At 34.2% G+C, this 25,838-nt stretch overlaps 1 protein-coding gene across 5 annotated transcripts in view; it reads right to left on the bottom strand.

Annotated features, from left to right (window-relative positions):
- The window catches only part of NALF1 (NALCN channel auxiliary factor 1), a 517,684-nt gene that overhangs the window by 139,582 nt on the left and 352,264 nt on the right, over positions 1-25,838 (bottom strand). For 4 of the 5 annotated variants that reach the window (XM_083845998.1, XM_083846001.1, XM_083846000.1 and 1 more), the window contains exon 5: positions 6,711-6,868. The exons of the other annotated variant lie outside the window; for it this stretch is intronic. In XM_083845998.1, coding sequence (XP_083702124.1) covers positions 6,711-6,868 — 158 coding nt within the window. The remainder of the gene's footprint in view (positions 1-6,710; positions 6,869-25,838) is intronic. 5 annotated transcript variants of the gene reach the window in all.

Below are 25,838 nucleotides of genomic sequence, written 5' to 3'. Positions count from 1 at the left end.
ATGCAAAAGTTTCTAATAGCAAAGTTGGAAACTGTCGTGTCTCCACAAAATGTTCAGAAAAACTGTAAACAGAAAGATCCCTGTGTCCCCAGTCGTCCTGGGCTTATACACACTCAATGAAAATAACTGACAATTTGTTCACTGACAGGGAACTAACTTATGGATCTGTTCACAGTGAGTAAATATAACCTGTGCATTTCTCTACTTTGAACACCAGGTAAGGACATATCTGAAGTTACATGAAATCAACAGATCAGAAGAAATAAAGCAGCTGGAAGTTTGGGAATCTAGGTGAAGCAGGTATAAAAGGAGAGTTTGGTGCTTTGGTATTTAGCGCATTTTTACACCATTTGAGCTTTCAAGATTTTTCTTTTGTTTTGTTTTAATGAATAGTGTGTGAGCAAGAGACTGTCATGGTCAGAACTTGAATCCTGATACTTTTATGAAAACTAGTTCTCAGTGCTGGCACAGTAATTACAGTGGGTCAAGACAGAAAATCTAGCTCAAATTTTCAGGAAACTAGAGTTTGAGAAAGCTGTATATAACCAATATTCACAAAAGATGGATGTGACACTTAAACAGATGGCTTAAAAAAAAAATAAAAAAATGTTTCTAACCCTAGAACCTTTTATTACTTCAGATCTCAGTTATAGAAATTCATTTCTTCATAACTTTATGTTATTAAATAAACCCATAGAATTCAGTAACGCTACTTACAGTTAGAAGTATTGTCCTACTGGGATCAGGAAGTACATAATAGTCCAATGCACTGTTATATGCTTTAGCTATTTATTTATTTATTTATTTATTTAATCTGTGCATGAGTGAAGACGTATATAGAAATATACAATTTCTATGAAAGCTGTGACAAAAGCAAAGCTTACTGTATGTCATAAAGTAAATCTGCTGAGCAAAAACCAGAAAATAATCACAATAACCTCTGTGGCAGTGACAGTATTGGTTATATTGTAGGAAAATGAATTAAAACAAATAATAGCTTCAAAAATCCTAACATAAAATCTACAATGCAGTTGTACATTTCCTCAAAATTACTTGAAATTTCTAAATAGAATGCAGTGAAAAAGTAGAAAAGGAACAGAATGAATTATTTTGCTTCATTGTAGATCTCTTTTCCACTGTGCTGGGCAGTGTAACGTTATAGGGCATGCACTTTGGCTGATTCCTTCATTCTCTTTTCGTCCTTTGTTTTATTATAGCCTCTCTGCACAGTTAGAGAAAAGACTGCATTTGGGATAACTAGTAGAAACTTCAGGAAAACAAACAGGGACTTCTGGAGATACAGGAGAATGAGGGCAAACAAGTCTTTAAACTTGGAAAAAAAAATCTATGGGGTTGAAAAAAATACAGTGGGGAACCTTAGTTTTCTTGGCATTATGCATTGGGTTATTCATAAAAAGCAAGTCTAGATATACTTGTGTGAGCCTGAAGAGCTTAATAGATGCTAGAAAGTAAAAATGCTATTATGCCACAGCACTTACATACTATTTACATACTATGCTCTTAACTTTTAGAAAAATGTGAAAAAGTGTCAGTGTTGGAATTAGATTTGTGAGAAGTTGCTCAGGATCTTTCAAAATTTGGTAACATGAAAAAAGCTGAAAAAGATTTTTTGCTTTTTATAAACTGGGTAAGTAGGAAATGTAAGATGTGATGTTACGCTCTCCCTGTTCTGCATAATATTCTATATTGCTTGGGCAAGTTTTTAAGCCTAAGTCTCAGCTCCATATCTGTAAAAATATAGCTAGTAGTCCTTCCTCTACACTGTCCTTGTCTCTCTTGCCTACTTAGAACCTAGGCTTTTCAAACCAGAGAACATAGTGCAGTGTATCTTTTGAGCTCTTCAAAGGTTTCTAGAACACTGATACCAAATGCATGTCAACTGTTCTACTAAATGGGAAGCAAAAGGATGCATATAGCAAATGACTGTAAACACACAGAACATAGATACTTTGTTAACACCATTTGAGAAAACATTCTTGAAGAAGAGACGTCTGTAAGGTATAAAGGAAAGAAAAAATACAGAAAAATGTTCTAAGGAAGCCCAGAAAGGTTTAATGTCCAGTTAATATGAATGATTTAGAGCACCTTTTTAATCCTCAAATCAGTCTGTGCAAAACTGATGAGCACAAAATTAGAAGAAAAAGAAGCTGAGATGCGATTAATGTTTCTTAGTATCAGCCTTCATATTCTGACTGCTACACTGTTAGAGGATAAAACTGCTCTGTGACCTATATGTTGCCCTGCAAGTAGATTAGTAGCATGCTGAAGATGCATAGTTATTTCTAAATGTGTATATCCACATACTTATCCAAACTGTTTTCAAGAGACACATACTTATCCAAACTGTTTTCAAGAGACACCCAGAAGCTGAAGAAAACATTCTGTAACAGTCTCAATTCAAAACAAAACAAAAACAGAGAAACAAAGAAACAATAAAAACAAAACAAAACAAAACAAAAACCAACAATCCCCACCAAAATGCAGTTGAATCAATTCCTGCTGTTTAAACACTGTAATATAATGAATGAATACAAACACAGTAAAGCACAAGAAAACACCAAGAGGTTTCCAAATGCTCCTTTTATAGAGAATTTGTACATTTCATTGTATGTACATCTCAATGTGTGTACATCTACATACATTTTGTACAGTACATCTACACACAGTTTCAAACCTGTTCTCTGAGGTTTGTTTATACCCTGTAAAACATTCAAGCAGGCCTTGCAGCACTGACCATGACCAAGATCAAAACCTCTTTTTTTTCTTGTTGTGCACTAACTGCCAAATTACAGAAACGTTTCCTCTTTGTCTGAGTCGGTGAATCTGGGTAATTACTGTTACTATGTTTAGCTTTTATTAGTCATAGTGGAACAAAGAGTAGTGAGAATTCAATACATGTGTGCACATCCCCTGGTCCAGCTAAACGCAAAGGGCTAGGGCATTGATTTAAGAAAAGTGGAAGGGAATCACCTCACTAGTAGGAAGATATGCAATTCATTTATCCCAAATACTGGATTAGCACAATAATTGCAGGGTTATTGGATAAACTCCAATAGCAGTGCTTTATCTTAAAGCAGAAGTGAAATAAATATGGCCATTCCTGCTAACCCTTGTACGGTACATTAGTCACATCATGGTTTATGAAGGATAACCTGAACACACCAATTATGTTATATCCCCCTGGATACATGAGAAATGAGAATGCACATCTACTCTGATGATCTTAAAACAAAGGTTAGAAGAGAACATACTACTTTGCTCAGTGATTTCTGGATAGAAATTCTGTACATGAAGAAATAATCCTTAAGCATATGGTGAATTTAGCGATAAAATCTTTGGCAACTAGAAGCTAGGTAGACATTTTTAAGATTATAGTTTTGGACTAAGATGAATTTGAGAGTATCAGTTAAGTGACTTCTACATCTGTGGCAATGCAGCAGCATTTCTGTTAACATGGTGTCTCTGAGATTCCCTCTGGTGACAAATCCATTTACTTTACATGTCAACCCCCTGGTGCAGCATTGCAGTTCACTGCACCAGTTGATACAGCTACTCACTCTGAAAACAAGATCTGCATCTGCTGTTTTTCAGTTATTTCAAATTACACAATGCCACAGGTATCTTGTTCTTTGGGGAAGAAAATCTTCACTTTTTTTTTTGTTTGTTTATTTAATATTTTTTAAAGAAAGTTCTGAAGAAGCAGTATTTTTTTATGACAAATTGTTATGAAGAGGACTATATTACCAGACCAAAAAGTACTAGGAATAAGACTATTACAGACAAGTCTTTTTTTTTTTTCTATAACTAGCTCTAGTAAATATGATGTCTCTCCACATAAATGATTACAACATGAAAGTGTCCACTTAAGCTGACTTTCAGCAGTGAGTGGAAACATCTCTTCACACTACTGCAGGCAGGTAACTGATTTAAAATTATCAAATTAACTGAGCTTATATATTATTTTCACATACCACTTGCAAGGTTTTCAGAATAAAATTTATATTTTATATTTTCCCTTATAAGCTCTATTTCTTCTAAAATATTTTCATCAATTGCATATTTTAATTGATGAAATAAGATATCAGATCCACAACATTTGCAAAGGACAAGCTGATACAGAAGTTAAAGAATTATAACTAGTCTGAAAATTTAATTACTTTCTAAATATATATATATATATTTTCCTTTTTTTTTTTTAATATAAGAACAGCTGGGGGGGGGTGAAAGGGGGGTAAAGTGTATTCACAACAGGAAATATACTTAGCTTTGTGCAAAAGCCTTGAACTAAAAACATTCTCTAACATTCTGAAATGATGATATTATAGCACCATGGAACTCATTTTCTTCTTCTTCCCTCCTGAGTGGTAAGACCTTCAAGGACAAAGATCTCTTCTCTTCCATCTTGATCATATATAACAGCTGTTAGTAATGTGGCTTAAGTGTATTTATTTCTGCAGGGCATCCTCTTATACTATATTTTGTCTGCAGGTTATAAAGGAAAATAGTTTAAGGAAAAAGAACTGTCGGTGTAATTTATTTTTATTCATTCTCTTTTTAAGTAGCATGAGAAATGCATGTAGTTGTGTGGGTGATGGAGTGGTATCACCAAGAAGTGAGATTTAAACAACTTTAAAATGAAGACACTAGGCTGAACACATAAACGGCAACACAAAATTAGTTGCAGTCTTATGGGGGTGGCATTAAAAAAAGAAAGAGAGAGAAGGATATGATGTGAAAAAGCATTGATTTCATTTTTGTTGGTCTATTTGTGTTTAAAATATTGTACTTAGATGTAAGTTTGACATTACAGGTGGTTTCTCTTTCATTTTATATTTTCCAAATCAAACGGGAAATATACCAGTAATGATAGTAAAAGAAGTTTGTCTAGTACACTCAGATACGCTGCGATTATGTATAGCTGAAGTATATTCTGATTGCTTCTCACTTTGATCACTGAAAAAAAAAAAAAAAGTAAACCTACATTTTTGAAAGGAAATAAAAAGAGTCAACTATAGTGTTGTTATATTTAATGCTTGGTTGTAGGTAGTCTTGTAATTGCCCTTTTCATAACACTTTGAAGTACTTCAAAGTTTCTTATAGCTTGGAACACTTTGTAACATAACATCAAAGTACAGGGGGCAGGAGGTGTAAGAAGCTGAGAGATAATGTGTCATACCTATCAAGTCGCATAAAAGCTAAAACTTAGACATTGATATGATGTACCTTTTTTTTTTTTGTGCTAAAACAGTAATTAGATACTAGTACAAAATAGACATTTTGGATAAGGACAGAAAGAAAAGAAAATCTATCATTTAAAGGGGCAATAATTATAGAAATATTAATTGTGTAAATATGTACTTATATGCTATATGTCTTTATACTTAGATATATAAAGAATTGTATTTAAATATGTTGTCATCCAGGAGATGACAGGTGGGGAGAGAGAAAGTGGGGGAGGGAAGGGAAAGAGGGGGGGAGAGAGGGCTGCATATTTATTGTTAACACACCATTATTTTCATGTGTTTAGCCACAGTGGAGAACTTTTTAAAATATACGTAGCTCCACCTGAAGAAGTATTGCAGGATACCTCTCAGAATAAGATAACAATACAGATACCTTGTAGGATGTATTTACTTGCACTTTGTGTATTTTCAAGCAAGTAAAGTCTTAGGTGAGACTTAATTTTTGAGAGCAGTCCAAAATTATACCTTTTGCCTGTTGTAACACAAAGTCGTGCTGGAACAAAGTAGTACAAATGCATCTTGCATTTTATTCATGACCTTAACATTAGAAATAAACTGGATGCAAAACCCTCTGAAATCTTTATGAAATGGAAATTTTTCCATTAACTTAAAAAGAAGCATCCCGGGTCTTAGATCTCCCCTGTCAAGAGCTAGCCTTTGGATACTTAAAAATGATCTGAGAAATGATTTTTTGAGAATGAATCCTGCAATGAGCTTTCAGCTTCCACTTGTATCCACTTCACAAACATAATACAAAACACAAAAGAATATCTATTGACTGTTGGAGATGCCTAAAACTCACTTTTACTTTCAGAAAACTGCCACAAAGATGTTATGCCACAATAAGAGGTATACAGAAATGTGATACTCTTATGACAATGAAAGAGTCAAATCATAAACAGAGGTTTCATTTTGCTTTTCACAAATCTACGTACATAGCAGATGCCAGGACACTTTGTGCCTTTGGTTGAGGAAATGAAGTGGTCTTAAAGCATGTGTACAACTCCTTCGAGCAAACCTGGGCACAGCTATTTTTTTGTTACTGAGCAGTGCTAAAATCTTTAGGAACACATTTAACTTTAATGCTTCAGTAGGTCATTGCCAACTTCATCTGATTGTGTTTCACTGCCTGCCTGTCTGCTGCTGTTTTGTTCAATCGACATACATACTCCAAGATAAAAAGCAGCATATGGATCTGTGGAGTTTCATTAAAAATACAATCCTAAAATAGTGTGGTATAGTAAAATTTACTTCTAACTCAAGCTGAAGAGTACAACACTACAAGCACAGCCTGCTAATCACTCAGATGTAACAACTAGAGATCAACATTTAACCCAGGAAAATGTTTATGCAAACTATTTTCTCATAAAATCATTATTTTAAGAACTATATATTTGTGTATGCAGTTATGCAAATTTCATGTGCAAACTCATCAATTTTACTCACATGCCTTTCCCTATGCTATCTTGATTTGCAATTCCAAAATTTTGCTCTAAAAAAGTCTTCAATTTCTTCTTGGCATTAATGTGAGATTGTGGTTCATAGTTTTCAGTTTTTTGCTTTGTAATGTGATGTAACATTGATCTCAGAGGACTCTCACATGACTGTATCCAAAATAGATTAAAAAAAAAAAAAAAAAAAGTCATGTTATGAAATTTGTAGGCAAAGAGGAACTTTTATATATATACACATATATATGTGTATATATATATACAAGGTATACAATAGGCATAGTTACATGCATACAACTTTTTAATAAATTCACTAATACTTACTTCCATCTTGATGAAATGAAAGTAACTGAAAATCTGATTTCAGCTGAGCTGTTTGCAAATGTTTATACATTTCTCAAATACTTATTACAATATTTTGCAAGATAGATAGTCTCTTAAGGTAATTGTGGGACGAGAAGAAATCTCAAATCAACTCTGTAGTAAATAGTTTTTACTGGACATAAACATCAGAATTAAATTCATTTGCACAACAGAGAAAATATCTATGTTTAGCAAAAATAAACTTTGTTTACCTGTAATGGACTCTAGTACGTAACTGATCATTTCTGGAGTTAAGAAATTTTCTGGAACATATTCAGTACCTGAACACATAATAAATCCAATGCTATAAAAATATAATATATAAATAAATATAGATAGATAATATTTAAAAATATATATATGAAGACTCTGTGTGTGTGTGTGTATTAGTGACCATAATATAGTCATTAAGTTCAGTCTCGGTTTAATGGTAATTTCCTATTTCATTTCCCTCATGTCTCCCAGCTGACAGGAAAACCATGCTGTCACGGAAGCAGAGGGCAACACCAAAACCTGATCAAGCATATGCATGCTAAAAGGAGAGTTTCATGTTGTCTAACTTTAAGAAGTTAGTTTATGTGCTCAAGCTGGAAAGCTTGACCGCCAATAGCCTCTACAGATCTCGTAGGAAGAGACTTATTCATAAAGAACTCAGTGCAGTGAACTGAAATATAACATCCTTCTATGATCACCTTCTAAAGAACCATCTTTCCAGTACATGTGAAAGAAATGTATCAAGACAAATATATTAACTGAGACATGAATAATATGTTTCAAATTAGCCAGCATGGGCAACTCCTCCATCATTCCTAGTATAGATGGAAGAACACTACGAGGACACTGGCAATTTCATAAGCCTAAGATTTTAAAGTCATTCTTATATCATGGACACGAAACCAAAATGCAGTCCAGGAAGCTGAACAATATCTCTAATTTGTTTCATCTAGAAGCCCCAAGTATCTGCAGACACAGGAAAAAGGCATGCAGAAATGTGAACCAAGGATGCAATGAACAGAAAAGGGAAGGGCATCTGTTTGGATTTTGGCAAGATTGAAAAGCAAAGATGTGAATGCTTCATATTGGACATATACTTCAGATAATAAATAAACGGAATTTAGATGGGTCTAAAAATATTTTTGATTAGAAAAGGAAAGTCAGTGATATAGTTAACAAAGGAGATAGGTATGCAAGTCCACTCTAGCATATGTTCACAAACATTAGTTCTCCTTTAATTGGAAAACACTAAATCTTCAGTTGGAAAACACTAAATTGCTCTTAAACACTGAGTGCAATCTGTGGTCTTACAGTAGTGCTAAATTATGGTGAATCAGAGTACAGTGAATTTAAATGAGAAAAAAATACATATTCTTTCTACATATTCTTTCTGCTTGTGGACGAGTAAGTAATGTTATTTTTATCAGATGTACATTTTGACTAAACTGGTTTCTGCGTTTTACATCCTAAGATATTTTTTTATATCCTTAAGATTTACATCCTAAGATTTTGATGCTATATAGCTAGTTCTGATAAATTGTCTTGTCAAGTTGCTGATCACCAATAGAATTCTGACCACCTCCATTGAAATCCTATAGAAATAAATGAATTTTGAAGCATATGTGAAAAAATAAAAAACAGGCTCCTTTTAGCTTTGAATCCAGGGACATGTTGATCTTCTATCCCCAGAAATTATTTTTACAACATAAAAATGGCAAAGTGTGTGGCTAGCTTTTATAATCAGTAAAGTGAATGATATAACGAGAAAAGGTGAATTTGAAGAGAGTAATTTTAGACAACAGACGTTTTATCAGAAGATGAGCTAGATGATCATGCAAAGCTTTTTGCATTTCTACCTCATAATTTTACATCTTCTTATAAGGTAGGCTGCCACTATCTTATACTGGAAAACTCCGAATAATAACTTTACAATTCAAATGGTGACCATTGTGGTAATAGCGGCAGTTCACATTGCAGGGTGTTACCCTCTGCTTGCTCGTTCTGTAACTGAAAAGAATAGTCTTGATAAATGTTTGGAATACTTTGTTAAATATGAACATTACAGTAAATAAATAGTAATAATATCTGGAAATCTACTTATAATGATATTTAAACTGAATAACCTAAAAACAAAACAAAACAACAACAACAAACAATCAAACGAACAAAATGTATGTTTTCAGTAAAGTAATCTAACTTCTTGCAAAAATTGCAATTTTTTTTTCTTCCATTTATCAGACAGCTTCAGAAAAGAACAGGTGTCTGAATCTGGAAAACAAGGAGAAATTCCTTTGCAAGTTCAAAAATTTCTGAGAAAGAGTTCAGAGGAAGCTGGCATCATCAATAATGTCCAATGAAATTAATAGATGAAATAAAAGGAAACATCTAAGTCCTTTCTAATGACATATTTAAAGAGAATTTCTGAAATTAAAAATATACATATATATTGAAATCCTACACTGGTCCTACCACATTTTCTCTGCAAAGAAAATAATAACTTTATCGTCCTTGGCAGCAAAGAGGTTGTTTTTCTCACTGACAGAGACTCTTTATGACATTAAGAATACGAGAGAGATTTATTATAGTTAAGTGGATATTGTGGGTAGAGTTGAGAAAAAAGAACTGGTTTCTTCCTACCTTAACTGAAACCATTGGGATTCTCTCTGATTTTGATGTAACAGGATTAAGACTTCAGTTTTATCAAGTAAGTAATGATAAAAAGAGATTGTAAAAAGAGTTTTCAAGTAAAGAGATTGATTCTGAGCCCAGCTCTTATGCAAACAGTAGTCATGTCTCTATAGGTTGATTCAGAAGATAGCCATCTAACACAGATTTCAGGACAATAAGCCTTTTTGTTCTTGTTGTTGTTATTTATCCAGTGGCAAACAACCCAAATTCAGGAAAAAAAAAAAGGCAAATTTTTTCCCTCGGGTTCATATTTTCCAGTAGATGCAAACAGACCAAGGGCACATTCTGCAAATATATATATATATATATATATATTATATATATATATAACTATATATATATATAGTTAAATCATCTTTTAAATTATGCAAATAATGGCCCTATTTAATAACTACCACAAATTTTGTGATAAATTAAGTTTTGAAGTCAGCTTGGACATTCAATGATAAAACGGGATGATTGGATTCCTGTATATAACAATCTGGGTGAGCTAATCAGTGTTTTTCTCTTTCCTTACCCTGCTGAGATTGATGTCAAGTGTTTTATCTGAACTATTCTCTGACTATATGCCTTTTGCTGGTTTCCAGGCAACCAGCATCATGGAGAAAGCTAAATATGTGTACCAACTATTATTCTCATCAATGCTTTATTTCAGAATATCTGAAAGCATCTTCAGCAATTCACAAGTTTGATTTCCCAACCTGCAGCCCCTGAGGAATGGCTTCCCATTCCCAAGTTCAAGTAAGAAATGTGGAAGTAGTTTCTTTCAGCAAATCTAATTCTCTGAAAATGTTATTGAAGGAAAATACAAACCTATGTCTAGAATTTTGAGGTCTTTTTTTTTTTTTTCTTAAACAAACAAAAACTTCAATATCCATAGCTTATTTAGACGTCTTCATAAAATTGAAGAAGCACAACTGAAGTGTATGTAAAGATTTAATCTTTTTCTAACAAATGTAAATCATTTACTTGTATTGATAGAGGTTTTCTTGTTTTTCAGAGGTTGAGGGGGGAAAACTGAAGAGTAGCATCAGTATAGGGTTATTAAGGAATATAAAAATAGAGGTAGTCTGAGGTAATGAGTTGAATCTATCATGGTATTGAAAGACAGCTTTTCGGGTGAAAGAATGAAAGCATAAATTAAAGCACTATACATTTTAATAACTCTTTAATACTATTTTCTTTAAATCTGTTGGTATGTACTGAATGCATGATTGTGGAATTTGGTGGCTGGACTTGAAAAGGCCTGTATGTAGGGATAATGGCTCCCACTATGAAACCTCGTAATTTCATTTACTGTGTACTTCTGATGGGAAGTACATTACGAGTACATTATGAGAATTAACACAAAAGTTGTCAGGACTCCAGATTCAAAAAGATTGCATGGTAAAAAACCCAAAGTATATATAGACAGGCAGAGAAACACATAAAAAGAGGTGCATATAAAAAAGAAAAAAAAAAGTATTAGGCATGACATATTTCCAATATACTTTTGTATTTTTATGACACAGTGTTTTTTATAAAGATTAGAAACAGATTTAGATAAACCATAGTCCTTTGAAATACTGATGAACTGCTGATAAATATGTTAATGATTAATTTTTGATATATGTATATATTCAGTCCTTTCTTTTCTAAAGATAAAAGGGTAAATTACAACTTCTAGCTGTGTAAGTGTGGTCTGTTTATCATCTTAAATTAGGAGAAAAGTATTTCCATGGAATATTTACAGTAGGAAATAATCTCTTACCTAGCTGTAATTGTTATTTCTATTACATTGATGTCTTGGTTGGATTTTCTTTCTTTCTTTCCTTCATTCTTTCTTTAACTACTCTTTAAGTTCTACAACCTTGAGTGACGCATTGGAGCTTGACTTTGTGAATTGCTTCATAGATAGGGCAGTGTATATTTTAACAGTGATTACAGAGCATGAAGATGAGACACAATATCCATACATTCATTTTCCCGAGGACAGTTCCCACAACTCAGACTTGGAAAAGTTCTTATAAATATAAATATAAAATGCAACATAACTTAGAAGTTTTTTTGAAATTAATAATATGCTACATCTGAAATCTTTAAGAAATCTGTGTATACAACAGTCTTTCATCAACTTAGCTGTCCCAGTATAACCAGAGGTGATGCAACAAGGTCTTTTATTTTGCCTGAACATGTTCTCTGTGATGTTTTTGAAGATGAGCCTGATAATGGGACATCTTATTTTTGTTGCTAGTGTCATCAACAATTTTATCAGCCAAGACGAAGAAGTGAAAAGCAGTATGCAAATTTAGACAAGCATTGGTATGAGTAATGAAGAGACATTCACATATTGACAATTTTATGCAGGCAATTACTTGTTGAAACTGGCCCTCAGCCAACCCAAAACTCTGCATTTTTCAGCTTTTTAGCCCTCTTAATCTTATTAACTCAAATTAGCATAAATAGCCATTTAAGTTATTTTTTGTCAATCTTGCAATCTCTCTTACAACTTCTATGGCTCACTTGAAGTTGTGACTCCTAATATAATCATTATTGCCTTAAGGAAAGGAAAATGCCTCCAGTAAAAGAATTTTTATTCTAGAAGGTGAAGAGTGCATCGTTACTTGTGTTTTAAGAAACAATCTGAAATAAGGGATGTAAAAGTTTATCAGATCACTGGTGTAGGCAGTATTTTGCAATGTAAAACACATAGCTGAGTCTTTCATTAAAGACTGGAAATGATGTAAACACAGTATAGCAACCCTCTTATCAAGTCATGACTACAAACCACGGGTATAGGTTGCATAAGATGTATAAGTATTTCTGGCATCATAAAGGTTTTCTATAAATGACAACTAATGAACACAGACATTAATATATTAAAGACAAGATTTTAAAAGCTATTTGTTGTGCAAGGATAGCAGTAAATTTACATCTGCCTTCTTGAAATTGTTTAGGAGCAGATACTAGACATACGATATCTGTCATGAATTCAGAAAACAATGTTTCATTTATTTTTTTTTTAATCTCCACTAAGCGTTCTTCTGTATTCTGACACAAAGCGCTTCTGCTGTATATTTGTTCCACAGCAAAATTCAGATGGGCTTTGTGATGAGACATTGGCAGATTTGGAGTAGCAACACCCTATAAGGTGCCGACCATCATGCTCCAGTATCCAGCACTCCCCAACAGCCCTAATAAAAAGCCTTTTCACAGAGCAGAGAGGGTGCAGAGCCTTCTGCAGACCACTACTATCACTCATTATCAGGAAGGTCTGAGTAATGAAAAGGTCCAGTGTATTTGTATTTTCCACTGTTTTTATTTGTTTGTTTGTTTTCCACAGTATCTGACACATGCCATCTGTGTTTACAAAGCATACAGGAGGAAATAAATGGAATCTGGGATTGCTCAAAAGAGAAATGGCTTCTTTTTTTCTTTGCTAATTACTTTCAGACTGTATTGGAAAGGGGGAATGATCCTCTTCTTTCACCATGAATACAAAATAATTAAATATTTCCAGGAAAAAACAAGTATTTAAAAAGTAACTTTAATTGGCCTATCTGAGCCTGAAGCTGGTCTAACATTGATGCATTTTTAATGCTAATGATATTGAGAATTTTATGTAACAAAAATCCATTGTTTCACCAGCATAAAAAGGCTTTGAAGGTTTTAATAACAAAAGTAATACAGTATCTTAAGAGAAGGTTAATTTGACTGACCTCACATTGTCCCTCAGACCTCCACAGGTAATTTATTAGTACTGAACAGTATGGGTTGGCTTAGAATGAAATAAAATGTCTGCGTACTGGAACTTCGCATTACTTCTTTCACTGTAGTGTGAATAATAGTATTTCTTCACTTTGAATTAGAAGTTTGTAGTATATATCACCCATTCCTTAGTCTTAATAAGTGTCAGTACTAGACATTGTGTCACCATTTTGCTAAAAGTGAAGATGCATATGAAGATATGTTTATACTCCACAAAACCTACAGCTTCAAAATCATATGCACTGCATAGTTTGCTTTATTTCATGCTTGTGAGCTGAGAAAGACAGTTGAAAGTTCACAATCAAAATTGCTTTTCAAAGTATTTGTTGTATAATTTTTGTTTTGTTTTGTTTTAAGGAAAAATATTTATTTTACATGCAGAATGCATACGTTAAAACAATTTGCTGCCACTGTTTTAGAGTTTATATTTATTAAAAGCTTTACTTTTTCTTAAAGAAACAAACAAACAACCTCTATCTTCTAAATAGAACGAATAATCCGATTAGTAAGGTTATTATTTCAGCAATGTTAGTAATGTTATATTGAAAAAGAGTTAAGAAAAACTTGCCATACCCAGTCTAGGCATGCACAGCTCACTTTTCCATCTGTAAAAAAGTTTTATTTCAATGAGTAGCTAAAAATCAAGACAATTCCTTTTGTAACCATGCTTTGCATGACTTAATAAGGTGGCACAATACTATTGCTTTACTAGTAATATATCAACTTATATATATAAATCCTATGGCTTTCAAATGAGGGATGAAAGAGATTTACCAGGTATAGTAAATCTCTTTACTAGTATACATATATAGTACATATATATATACACATACATACATAGTGTATATAGATTTACTAGTATGTATTAAAACATAAAAATATCCTTTTTACCCTTACTTTGGAAATATTGCCTCTGATCAGTATTGGGGGGTAACTATTTTACAGCAGTTTGCAGAAAAACATTACAAAGCATAAAAAACAAGGGAAAAACAGATTCGAACATTCTAGGTAGAGTATGTGAACTATTTTCTATTTTTGCAGCTAACTTGTAAAGTTGGTGCATCTCTCATGGGAAGTTGACATCCATTTTCATTATTAATTAACAATGCTTCCAAATCCTGGTACTTATTCCCTTGAACAATTCTTTGTCAAAAATATAAGCATTCTGTCTTATTCTGTTATTGGAGGTTTTATTACATGTTTTTCAAAAAGTATCTAGAACATTTCTGATTTTATTATGTGTTTTACAAGACTTTAATGTATTTTAAAATATATTTTCTAGATATTTTCTCTTAGAATCAAGCATTTATTAAGTTAATTCCAGAAAAGCTACTTTTATTGAAGTGCTCTATGTGCAGAAATGATATTGAGTTTTGTTTAGAAGTGAGGTAAATTATACCCTGCTAAATGCTGCAAAGCTAAGCCTAGAACTATTTCAGGTTATTTTTAATATGAAACCTCAAAACCTGTCAGAATTTCATAACACATTTGAGAAAACAAATCTTCCCACGTTTATTTCCTGTCTCTTGAGGGAGATAAATTAGCTCACTCTAAAGATACATTACATTGCAAAGCTGGAAATAATATGCTTTCTTGCAACAACTGAACATACTGTATAATGGACTTTTAAAATGATTTAGAAGCAACCATGGCCCAACTTCCATGATTTTGCTTCATGCTAATTATTGGAAAAGAGTGAAAAAAAAACTCCAGGTCTGTCATTTCTGAAAGTGATGACCATAATACTCAACAGCAAATAAGAAAAGCAAATACAGTAATTAATAAGTCCAGGCCTAAGCCCTTTTTTACTATTATTATTATTTAAAGGAAATAAATTATATATATCTCTAAAAGTATCTCCGTTGGTGATTCAACTGTATAGTCATTGGCATGGCAGTTCAATGGCAGTGACAGAAACAGCACTTAACTAACTTGGCCCTCAGCCCACACCAAACTACTAACTCAGTGAAACAGCTGCTTTAAGAACATATATTTTTACATTATCAAAAAATAAATACAGAGCAGATAACAAAATACTAATTTTCAAAGTCTGGGAGAGGTTTCTCCACATCAGAGAGAAATTGTTGATGTGTCCTGGATCCCTGTGTATTGGCCAAACACTATTCTAAGTGAACAAATGCCTTTCAGACGAGAGGACCCACCACACAAATTACATGTGGTCAGAAACTTAAATATATTTGGGTAATTTAAAAAACAGCTACTTGTCAAAATACACTTGGAAATCTAAGCCTCCTTCCACACCTCCTCCCTGATGGCTATTGCAGAGATACAGAACATATAATGTATTCCTTTCATTCTTCTGATTTACCAAGTGACTTCGCCAACACAAATGCCCAAAAACCTCTGAACTGACAATGTCATGAATCATGGGCTACATGCATAAATCATGTGTGTAGAGGGTCTCTTCAATTGAAGGCATGCTTTCCAAAATATACCTCCATGACTCTAACTTATTAGAATCTTTATTTTCCTGTTTCAAAGAAACAGTGCTTAACTGCCAGAAGCTTAAAGGCTTCTTGCTTTTAATGCTTTTCCAAGGAAAATGCCCAAAGCAGCAACATAAAAAAGGCACTGACTCTACAAACTTCCTTTTCTTAAAAAAAAAAAAAAATAAAATAAAAAAATCCATGGATCCTAAAGGATGTTAAAGATAGCAGTTGAAAACTGTCTTAGAGATATTTTTGAAAGAATGTAACAAATGAATATTCCTTTTTCCTGCAAGCCAGAGTCATCTTCATAAAGTTCTTTTTAGTGGCCAACTACATTTATCTTCATCACATTAATGATGAATGACACTTCTTACTGCTGTGTGTGAATTACAAGTTCTCTCATTCTTGATATATAGCAGGCATTTCAGGGCTCTCCTGTTGGCTTCAGGCAATAAAAGAGAAACAGAAAGATGAAACAGGACAGAGATAATTCACAACATTTTGGAACATGTAATGTGTGAATTTTTAATTTGAACGAGTGAGAATGATTTGATATAGTATTTGTATTAGCATTAACTGAAAGGAAAAAAGAAAAAAGAAAAAAAAATAAGAAAAATGCATCAGTCTGTCTAGTAAACCAATGCCTTGAAAGGTATTTTCTTTATGAAACTATTTGTATTCCTGTTGTGTTCTGGTTCTTGTATTCCTGTATTCCTTGTATTCTGCTCCACTTTTCTGATTAAAATAGAAAACATTTTTTTAAAAATAATGCTTATCACTGAAAGCTAAAATTAGAGATACTTCAGTAACCTTCACTCACTTATGTGAGTCCACAATATTTATAGTGGAATAATGAGTTACAGAAATAAAATTTTTTGGAAGGAAGCACTGCAAATAATGAAAAGATATGTTCATTTCCTATTATTTCATTGTATGCCTTTCATAGGAAAACTTATGTTGAAAATGTTGCTAGAACATAATAAGATTTGATTCTTTTTTTTACAGTCAGCTGAGCAGTGTAGGTGTATGGCAAGTTGCATTGGAAACCTCAGGTGGAACATCTGTAACCCTAGGTGCATCCTGTAAGTGAAACAGTAAGCTTGCACATGACTCAGTATTCTGTACTTACAGAGGAAATATCTTTCTAGAGAAGACAAGATATTTCTGCAAAACTTATCACCTGTTCTTTAGCCACATCTGTTTTATAATGTCACTGAATTTAAAAGGCATTGGGTAAAGACTTGGATTTATGCTTTTCTCTTTAATTTCACCCATTCTTTTATCACCTTGAAAATCTCTGAATCTGGTGTTTTCCATTAAACTTCCAAACAAGTCTCATTATCCAGGAGAAATTGGACTGTGCTTTAGCAGAAGGAAATCTGCAGTTTAAAGGTAAGGAATTCGTGCAATTTTAATGATGCTTTAAGAAACATCAGGCACTGAAAATGAGATTTACAGAACCCAGAAAGCTGCATGTGAAATTAACAATGAGTACTGGGAAAAGAGTATGACTGACAGTCTAACTGATGACTGATCATCAATAATGATTTGGAAGAAGATGTCTATTTCAATTAAAAATTCACAGCCATAAATTATATCCTTTGTCATCAGGCATGAAAAAGAAAAAAAAAAAAATCATGCAGAAATGGGGAAAAAACGTGACTGCTTTCTATGCAGTAAGTCAACATTCAGAGCTGTGGGAAAATCCTGGTTCAGATTGGCACTCCTCTGATATTTGCAGTAGGTAGTAACATCCAGGTATTCTAACCCGTCTCTGACTTGACATACTCAAGGTTAGGGAGTTGTTCGTTTTCACAGTCTTATATTACAGTTTGAGTGTCATTCAGAACAGGGACTGTGATCAATGCTTCTTCATGCAAGGTATTTAGTGCTTCTTCAAGTTAGGTAAAAAAATAAACATTTTTTTTTCCAAAAAGGAAAGCAAACTAAAAAAAAAAAAAAGCTCCGAAAATGTCCACCAGGTAGCTGACAGGGTCCCTGATTAGGAAAATGGGACATGAGAAGGATGTTAAATTGCTCAGCACCATGAAGCTTGAGTGGCTGTATGCATACCTATCAGTAAAACCTTAAGTACCTTAGAGAAGTTGAACATTTCTAGAACAAGAAAACCTACTCTTGGACTTTGATTTTTAGAACAAAATTTAGGTAACCAAAGCTGTTTGCAGATCTCATGCTTTGTTATTCATTCTGGTTTCCAGTGGCTGAATTTACAACAAAGTACAGATTAATCTAGGAAACCATTGAAGATCTATATTTACAAGTTTAGAAAGAAAATAAGCAGTTATAGGTTGGTTACTCTTTGTTCTTCTTATGAATAATCATAATCATAATCATAAATGACATAACATATGTATGGCCACTGGAAGTAAAGTTAGGTGACATGGGAGAACTACAGGGATGCTGTTGTCCATTGTAGGGAGAAAATTTGTGTGGCCCAGGCTCAATTAGAGTTGAAGCTGGCCACTATTGTAGTACACATAATATAATATAATATAATATAATATAATATAATATAATATAATATAATATAACATAATATAATATATATTATGTTATGTTATGTTATGTTATGTTATGTTATGTTATGTTATGTTATGTTATGTTATATTATATTATATTATATTGTGTGGGTTATATTAAATACAAAAATATTAAATATTAAATACAAAATCTGTTAACAGCAAAAGGAGGACCAGAGAAAACACTGGTGAGCATGGTCACAAACAGGGTCATAGACAAGGCAGAGGCATTTAATGCCTTCTTTGCTTCTGTTTTCAATACCGATGATGGGCTCAGGGACCTCAGGTGCCCTGAGTTGGAAGACCATGCCTGTGGTAACAATATACTCCCAGCCAACCCCAAACTTGTGGAGGACTTGCTGCTCCAACTGGATGCATATGAGTCTATAGGGCCTGATGTTATTCATCCCATTGTACTCAGAGACCTCTCTCAACTACTTTCCAAAGGTCTTGGGAATCTGGAGGAGTCCCAGTTGACTGGAAGCTGGCAAATGTTCCAATCTTCAAGAAGGGCAAGAAAGAAGACCCTGGTAATTAAAGGCCTGTCAATCTCACTTCACTGCCTGGTAAAATTACGGAGAAAATTATCCTGTGAGTTATTTAAAAACACCTGAAGGACAATGCCATCATTGGTCATAGCCAACACAGGTTCATGAGGGGAAGGTCCTGCTTAACAAACTTAATTTCTTTTTATGACAAGGTCACCCATCTTGTTGACCAAGGGAAGCCAGTTGATGTAGTCTTTTGGGTTTTCAGTAGAGTTTTCAATACCACTTCTCATAGCATCCTTCCAGACAAAATGTCCAGCATACAGCTAGATAAAAACATAATATGATGGGTGAACAATTGGCTGACGGAATGGGCTCAAAGGGTTATAGTAAATGGGATTATATCAGGCTGGTGGCCAGTCACTAGTGCAGTTCCCTAGGGCTACATTTTAGGACTGGTTCTCTTCAGTGTTTTCATAAATGATTTGGATATAAGAATTGAAGGTATACTGAGTAAGTTTGTGGATGACACTAAAACAGGAGGAGCGGTTGACCCTGTTGGGGGTAGAGAGGTCTTGCAGTGACATCTTGACAAACGAGAGCTGGGCAATCACCAACCATATGAAGTTTAACAAGAGCAAGTGCCAGATTTTGCACCTGGGAAGAGGCAGACCTTGCTGTGTGTACAGACTAGGAGATGAGAGTCTGGAAAGCAGTACCGCAGAAAGGGATCTGGGGGTTTTGGTTGATGGCAAGTTGAATGTGAGTCAAAAGTGTGCCCTGGCAGCCAAAAGGGCCAACCATACACTGCGGTGCATCAGGCACAGCATTGCTTGCCAGTGGAGGGAAGGGATTTTCCTGCTCTACTCTCCACTGGTGAAGCCTCACCTTAAGTACTGTGTGCGGTTTTGGGCGGATGGGCAAGCACTGATCTCTGCTCTCTGGTGACAGCAACAGGACCTGAGGGAACACCATGGAGTTGCAACAGAGGAGGTTCAGGCTGGATGTTAGGAAAAGGTTCTTCACTGAGAGGGTGGTCAGGCACTGGAACAGCCTCCACAGAGGAATGGCCACACCACTAAGACTGCTGGAGTTCAAGAAGCATTTGGACAACATTCTCACACACATGGTCTGATCTTTGGGTGGTCCTGTATGGAGCCAACAGCTGGACTTAATGATCTTTGTGTGTCTCTTCCAACTCAGGATATTCTATGATTCTACAATATAATCTCTGAGAAGAAAAATTACAGAAAATTTACAAGCAAATCAACAAACATATATGTCAAATCTGCTCATTTGTTTCATAGTACCATGCAATGCAATTTATATTCAAAGATTATATAAAACACAGCCTTGTCAGAATGGCTATACCCTGTAAACAACACCCTAAGCAACTTTCCTCCAGAATCCCCCCCCCCCCCCCCCTTTTTTTTTTCCCCCCTTAGGTTTCAAGCAGGACAGGCAGTAGGACATCTTGACTCTGGAGCAAGATGTCAATCTGAAGTTACCTAAATTAGTAATTGCCTCTCACTAGGACCTTAATCTAGATCTGGGATCTGGACACTGGGGTACACTTTTCTTCACATATTTGCTACAACCTCTTTTGCTATAGGTGCCACTGTCATCCTTTAAGAAAGAAGACCCCTATATCTCCTATTGAAATCAAGGTGTGTTTTTACTCTGCAGTTAAGGCTGTGCTCCTCTTGCAATTCGTACACAACCTTTCTACCTAAAACCTGATTATAACATTTTCTTATGTACAGTGGCAGAAAGACCCAGTCATGACCCACTTCCATTATGAGACTCATAGTGATTTTTTTTACTGTTGCAAAAAAATATTGCATAGAAAAAACTTCCTACTCAGACTGGATTTTGCCAAACATAGCAGTTTTCCATGTTCAAAATAGAAGATACAATGTCATGTTTTTGTGGAGAGAGATTTGTTTTCATAAACTTCAGTAAACACTGACTGCATAATTCTCTGGTAAGCAAATATAAAATAAGCTTATCTGCCAGCTTATAGAAGAGGAGCTTAATATCCACTTCTTTCAGATAAGTACTTCTGGAAATGTATTGGGTAAACATTTCAAAAGCAATTAAAAAAGTAAGCCTTGATTTTTGATAATGAAATACTTGAAAATCCAGTGATCTGTGTGCATATTAAAATAGTTACATGTTCAAAATGGGTTTTTAATTGAAGAGAGTATATTGTGTATAACACATGCAAATAAGAAAAACAAACAAACAAACATAAACAAACAAACAAAAAATAAAAACCTTTATGTGACTTCCTTATTTCCACAGAGGTGAAACTTTCTATCCTGTCAGTTGCAGCATAAGCAGCATCACTTTCTTTTGCAAACAAAACGACCCTAAAACAGGCCTACACATGCATGGGAACTGAGAACTTGACATGAAATCAGCATCTGTATTTACATAACTATCCAATGGTAACAGGCTCTAATTTTCTAAGGAAGACATGATCAGAGCCAGGAAAACATGGACTAGTTTGTCCCACTGGGGTTATTTTTTATTACACTGGGACTACCAATATAAGAATATAAAGTTTGTGACACAGTCCTTAACTGTATTACACATGGCAGAAAGAAGTAAAAAACAAAAACCATACAAAAACAAAACAGGCAAAAGGTGGTGGTTTTTTGTTTGTTTGTTTGTTTGTTTTCCACTTGTAGCTTTTTTGAAACCACCAAAAGGGGGAAAATATTCTGTGAAAGGCACCATATGAATGGATAAACAGGTACTGCTGTTCAGCAAAGAAAATGAAGATGATACAGAAACTTCTACTGTATTTGGTGGAACTAGAATAGTTTTTAGAGCAAACATAGCAGTATCTGATTGAGATAAATATCTAATGATAATTGGTAAAATTTGGCTTAACTGGGATTATGAGCATTTTTCATTATTGTTCCTTTTTTCAGCCTCTGATTCCAATCCTTTAGCTCCTGCTTTTTTTTTTCACTTTACATATCTTTCCTCCCTAAATAAGTCTACCCCTTCATATGTATTATACAGTTCAAGCACTAAAAATAAATAAAATAAATAATTAATTAATCAAATAAAATAATAAAAAATAATAAAATAAAATAAAATAAAATAAAATAAAATAAAATAAAATAAAATAAAATAAATAAAATAAAATAAAATAAAATAAAATAAAATAAAATAAAATAAAATAAAATAAAATAAAATAAAATAAAATAAAATAAATATCACGGTCTTTCATGTTTCTCTGTCTTTCTGAAGACTTAGATGGAATTAAATGCATGTTTATAAGCTATGTGTATTCCTGAATTGTATCCTATACCAAGATGTATTAGCTTCAGGTGTCCTGAAGCTGGGAGCTGGGAGCTGCAGCAGCAGCCTTGGGAGGCCCCTGTGAGGAGACAGAGCCAGTTCCAGCTAGTTCCAGCAAGCTCCAACAGCCTCATGGCAGGGCATACCTGAGCCCAGCAGCCACACTGGTGGCACTTTTCAGAAAATTTATTTGAGAAAGAGTAAAGCAACAAGAGGGAAGGAGCAAAGGAATGTGAGAGCACCAAGGCCAGAGGAGTAGGATTTGCTCTGTGGCAGAGCTGGTAACACTGAAGGGTAAGCTGGCAAACTGAAGGGACTGAGGCCCATGAAGGACCCATGCTGAAGCAGAGGCAATGAGTTAGGAAGGAATGGAGGAAGGAGTGGAAAAAATAAGTGAGAAAGAGGAGTGGCAGAAAGAAATGCCTACATGACGCCAACCTCTTGTGTCTCATTGAAGGGACTGAGTGCAACCTGAGATGATAACAAGGGAGTGGAGATTGGGAAGTGGGGAAAAGAGATGTTTACTGTAAGCATCTGTGTATTTGCCTTCTTTGTTTCCAAATACACAAATCAGTATTTAAAGGTTTATGATAGCTGACAATAATTTTTTCATGTTAAGTTTGTTATGCCCATGACAATAACTGGTGAACCATTTCCTGTCTTTATTTTGACCCATAAATTTTCACTTTCTGCTTCTTCATATTTTCTCCCCCGTCCTGCAAGGGTAGAGACTGAGTGCGTTTGGCTGCAGGCTGTGACCAAACCACCACACTAAATAACTGTAAAGGGGTTAATTTTTTACTCTTCAAGGACTGTTTGCCCTATTGGGCAGTAGTTCCTGTCACTGCAAAGTGAAAACAAAATTTTGACAGCTTTGAAAATTTTGAAATGCTGGGAATTTCAAAAACAACAATATGTTAGATGTTATGAACATAAGGTATATTCAAAAAATCAGCTTTGTTACTAAAAGTGTTATATAGCGCCCTTAAGCTGGTTTTGTTGTGAGCAAATGCAAAAATCACAAGATAGGTACCTGAATCCTCAAAAAATCTTGCTTCTGGAAAAACGCAAATACATACAAAATTAAATTTTAAACAGAGGTTTGTTCCAATGGACGAACAAAAAAAAGTTAAAAAGTGGGAGTGAAGAGCCCTCACAGCTCTAAGGCAAGCATATGGATGTATCTAAACGTTAGAAGTTTGTTCAGGATCCTATGAGGATGGTTAGTCCTAATAGCTATTCCAGATCTTGCCATCTATTTTTATGCAATATGTATTACATCAAAACCATCCTGTGATTACATGGGAATTGTCTGAGAACTGATAGTGTTCTGTATTTTCAAATATAGACTTTCTCTGCTTTGGAAAGACTTCTCCCTTTCTCCCTCCTTCTTCCCCCATGACTGTATTTAGGAGTTAACTATTTGTTCTCTATTACATGAACATTAAACAGAATTTTAAAATGAACATTCCTTGTGATGTCTCTGTCTTTGTCCCATTGCCTCTGTAAACATTTTCTAATCAGACTTTTAGTTCTGTTAGAGTGGAAGTATTCACAGTATCACAGTATGTGTGAATTTACACATTCACAGTATCTTTGATCAGTAAGACATTTCATCTACTTTTACAACTGGAATTGTTTTGGGCATTTCCCAATAATGTGAGAGCTGAAAAGGCATAAGACAGACAGCCAAATTCTTTTGGCCACTCAAGGAAAATAATTATCTTGAAAACAGCTGCATTAATACTGTGAAGTTTAACTCAAGCAGCCGTGAAGTCTTTATTTTGCAACTGTTGACTATCATTGGCAAGAATATAAGTCATTGTGAAAGATTCATTTATCTCCTAAATTCTGCAGTCATTTTCTAAGGGTGATTTTTCATTGCATACCATATCATGTGATGCTACATACGTTGCTTTTATGGTAAAGTTGAACATGTGTCAATATTTTCTTGTCTTACAGTGCTTTCTCTTGGCTCTCTCCCTTCACATTTTCACGTTTAACAATAAAGTACTTATATAGACTCTTTGTCACACTCCAAAGCAAGTTGATGAATATGCCTCAGTCATTTTTGCAGTCTCTGAACTTTCATTATATCTTTTATCAGATGGACTATACCCAAAGCAATCACCATGAAAATCCATATTGTTAAGACTACTTGAATTTTGATACCTCCATAAACTCAAATCAATTGTTGTGGCCACCCAGAAAGTTTGGTGTACCTCAACAAAAGGTGGAACAAGAAAAATAGAAAAGGAAACACTTTAGGCTCCTAAAACACTGAGCAACTTCATATTGGGGGGGGGGGGAGATGTTACAGTACTTGATTTATGGTTCAGTTGTGATTTAACAACAAGACCAACCAGAGGTGAAACAACCACACTGCTGAACCCATCTTATATTTTCCATTTTTCATGTTTTAAACACTCAGTCCATTGAATATTGATGTATCAAATGATCAATGACACTGTGGGGATGCGTATGGGGAGAGAAAGGGAAATCTGCCTCCACTCTTATGTCTGTTGGCAAAAGTAGTTACAGTATCGTGAACAGAAGGGAATATTAAAATTACAGCTACTATAAGCCATCAGTAGATTATCAGTATTAGAAGAAGGAAGGGAGAAGAAAGGAAATTACTATTCACAGTCTTATCTAAGTTATTGTATTTTATACATTTGTATTTATCTTTTCATTCCCAAAGGAAAAACTCTGACTTCCACAGTTTTTCAAAGACACATGATATGATATAAATTTAGATATCATGTGATAGCAGCAATGAGTTCTTGTACTACTTGGTAATACTTGAAAAGAAGAAATTGCAGAACTCAAGGGATAAATTTCAGTCACAGATGCCCTTTTGATCTCATCAGACAGATCAGTCACCTAAAAAATCTCTCCCCCCCGCCCCCATTTAATTTCAGTGGAATTACTTAGTACTAATATTTCATGCAAAGACCTTGATACAGATATTATCTGACTACTGTTTATACATTCAGGAAAAAAAAAAAAAAAGTAGTAGGTTCACTCTTTTCCAGTCTCCACAAATGAAAAGATAACACAAAAGTAGTATCTTTTTCTAATTAAGCTAAAACAGAAATTTACACGTAGTAAGGAAGATGATGTTACTCTATACAGACAAAAAATGTCTTCTTTTTGAGCAGCTTGTACAGAGACTTTGGATTCACTGCAAGGGACTAGCGATATTTAGACACAGAATAACAGATGAAACCAACATCAACGAAAGTACATTGTAGTTCAGCAAGATTAGTGGAATGCATGATGCAGGATGAACATTATATTTTGCCTTCCATTAGAAATTAAAGCATTAGACAGCTATTTTCTTTAAGGCTTTATAGAAGAAAAGGTTTCTAAGGAAGAAAAGAGTAGTCTTTTACGTGTTTTATGTAAACAAAACAAACAAAAAAAGATTTTTCATAGCAACAAATGCCAGTGTATTTTTTTTTCTCATTAACAAAGGATTTTGCTGTGTATCAATGAAAACTGAAAATTTCTAACTATTCTATTCCTGAAAAACAGC

Source organism: Anser anser, assembly GCF_964211835.1.
Source record: "Anser anser genome assembly, chromosome: 1".
NCBI classification, from domain to species: Eukaryota; Metazoa; Chordata; class Aves; order Anseriformes; family Anatidae; genus Anser; species Anser anser.
Note: the sequence above shows the minus strand (reverse complement) of the source record. Positions and strands in the feature narration are given on the sequence as shown.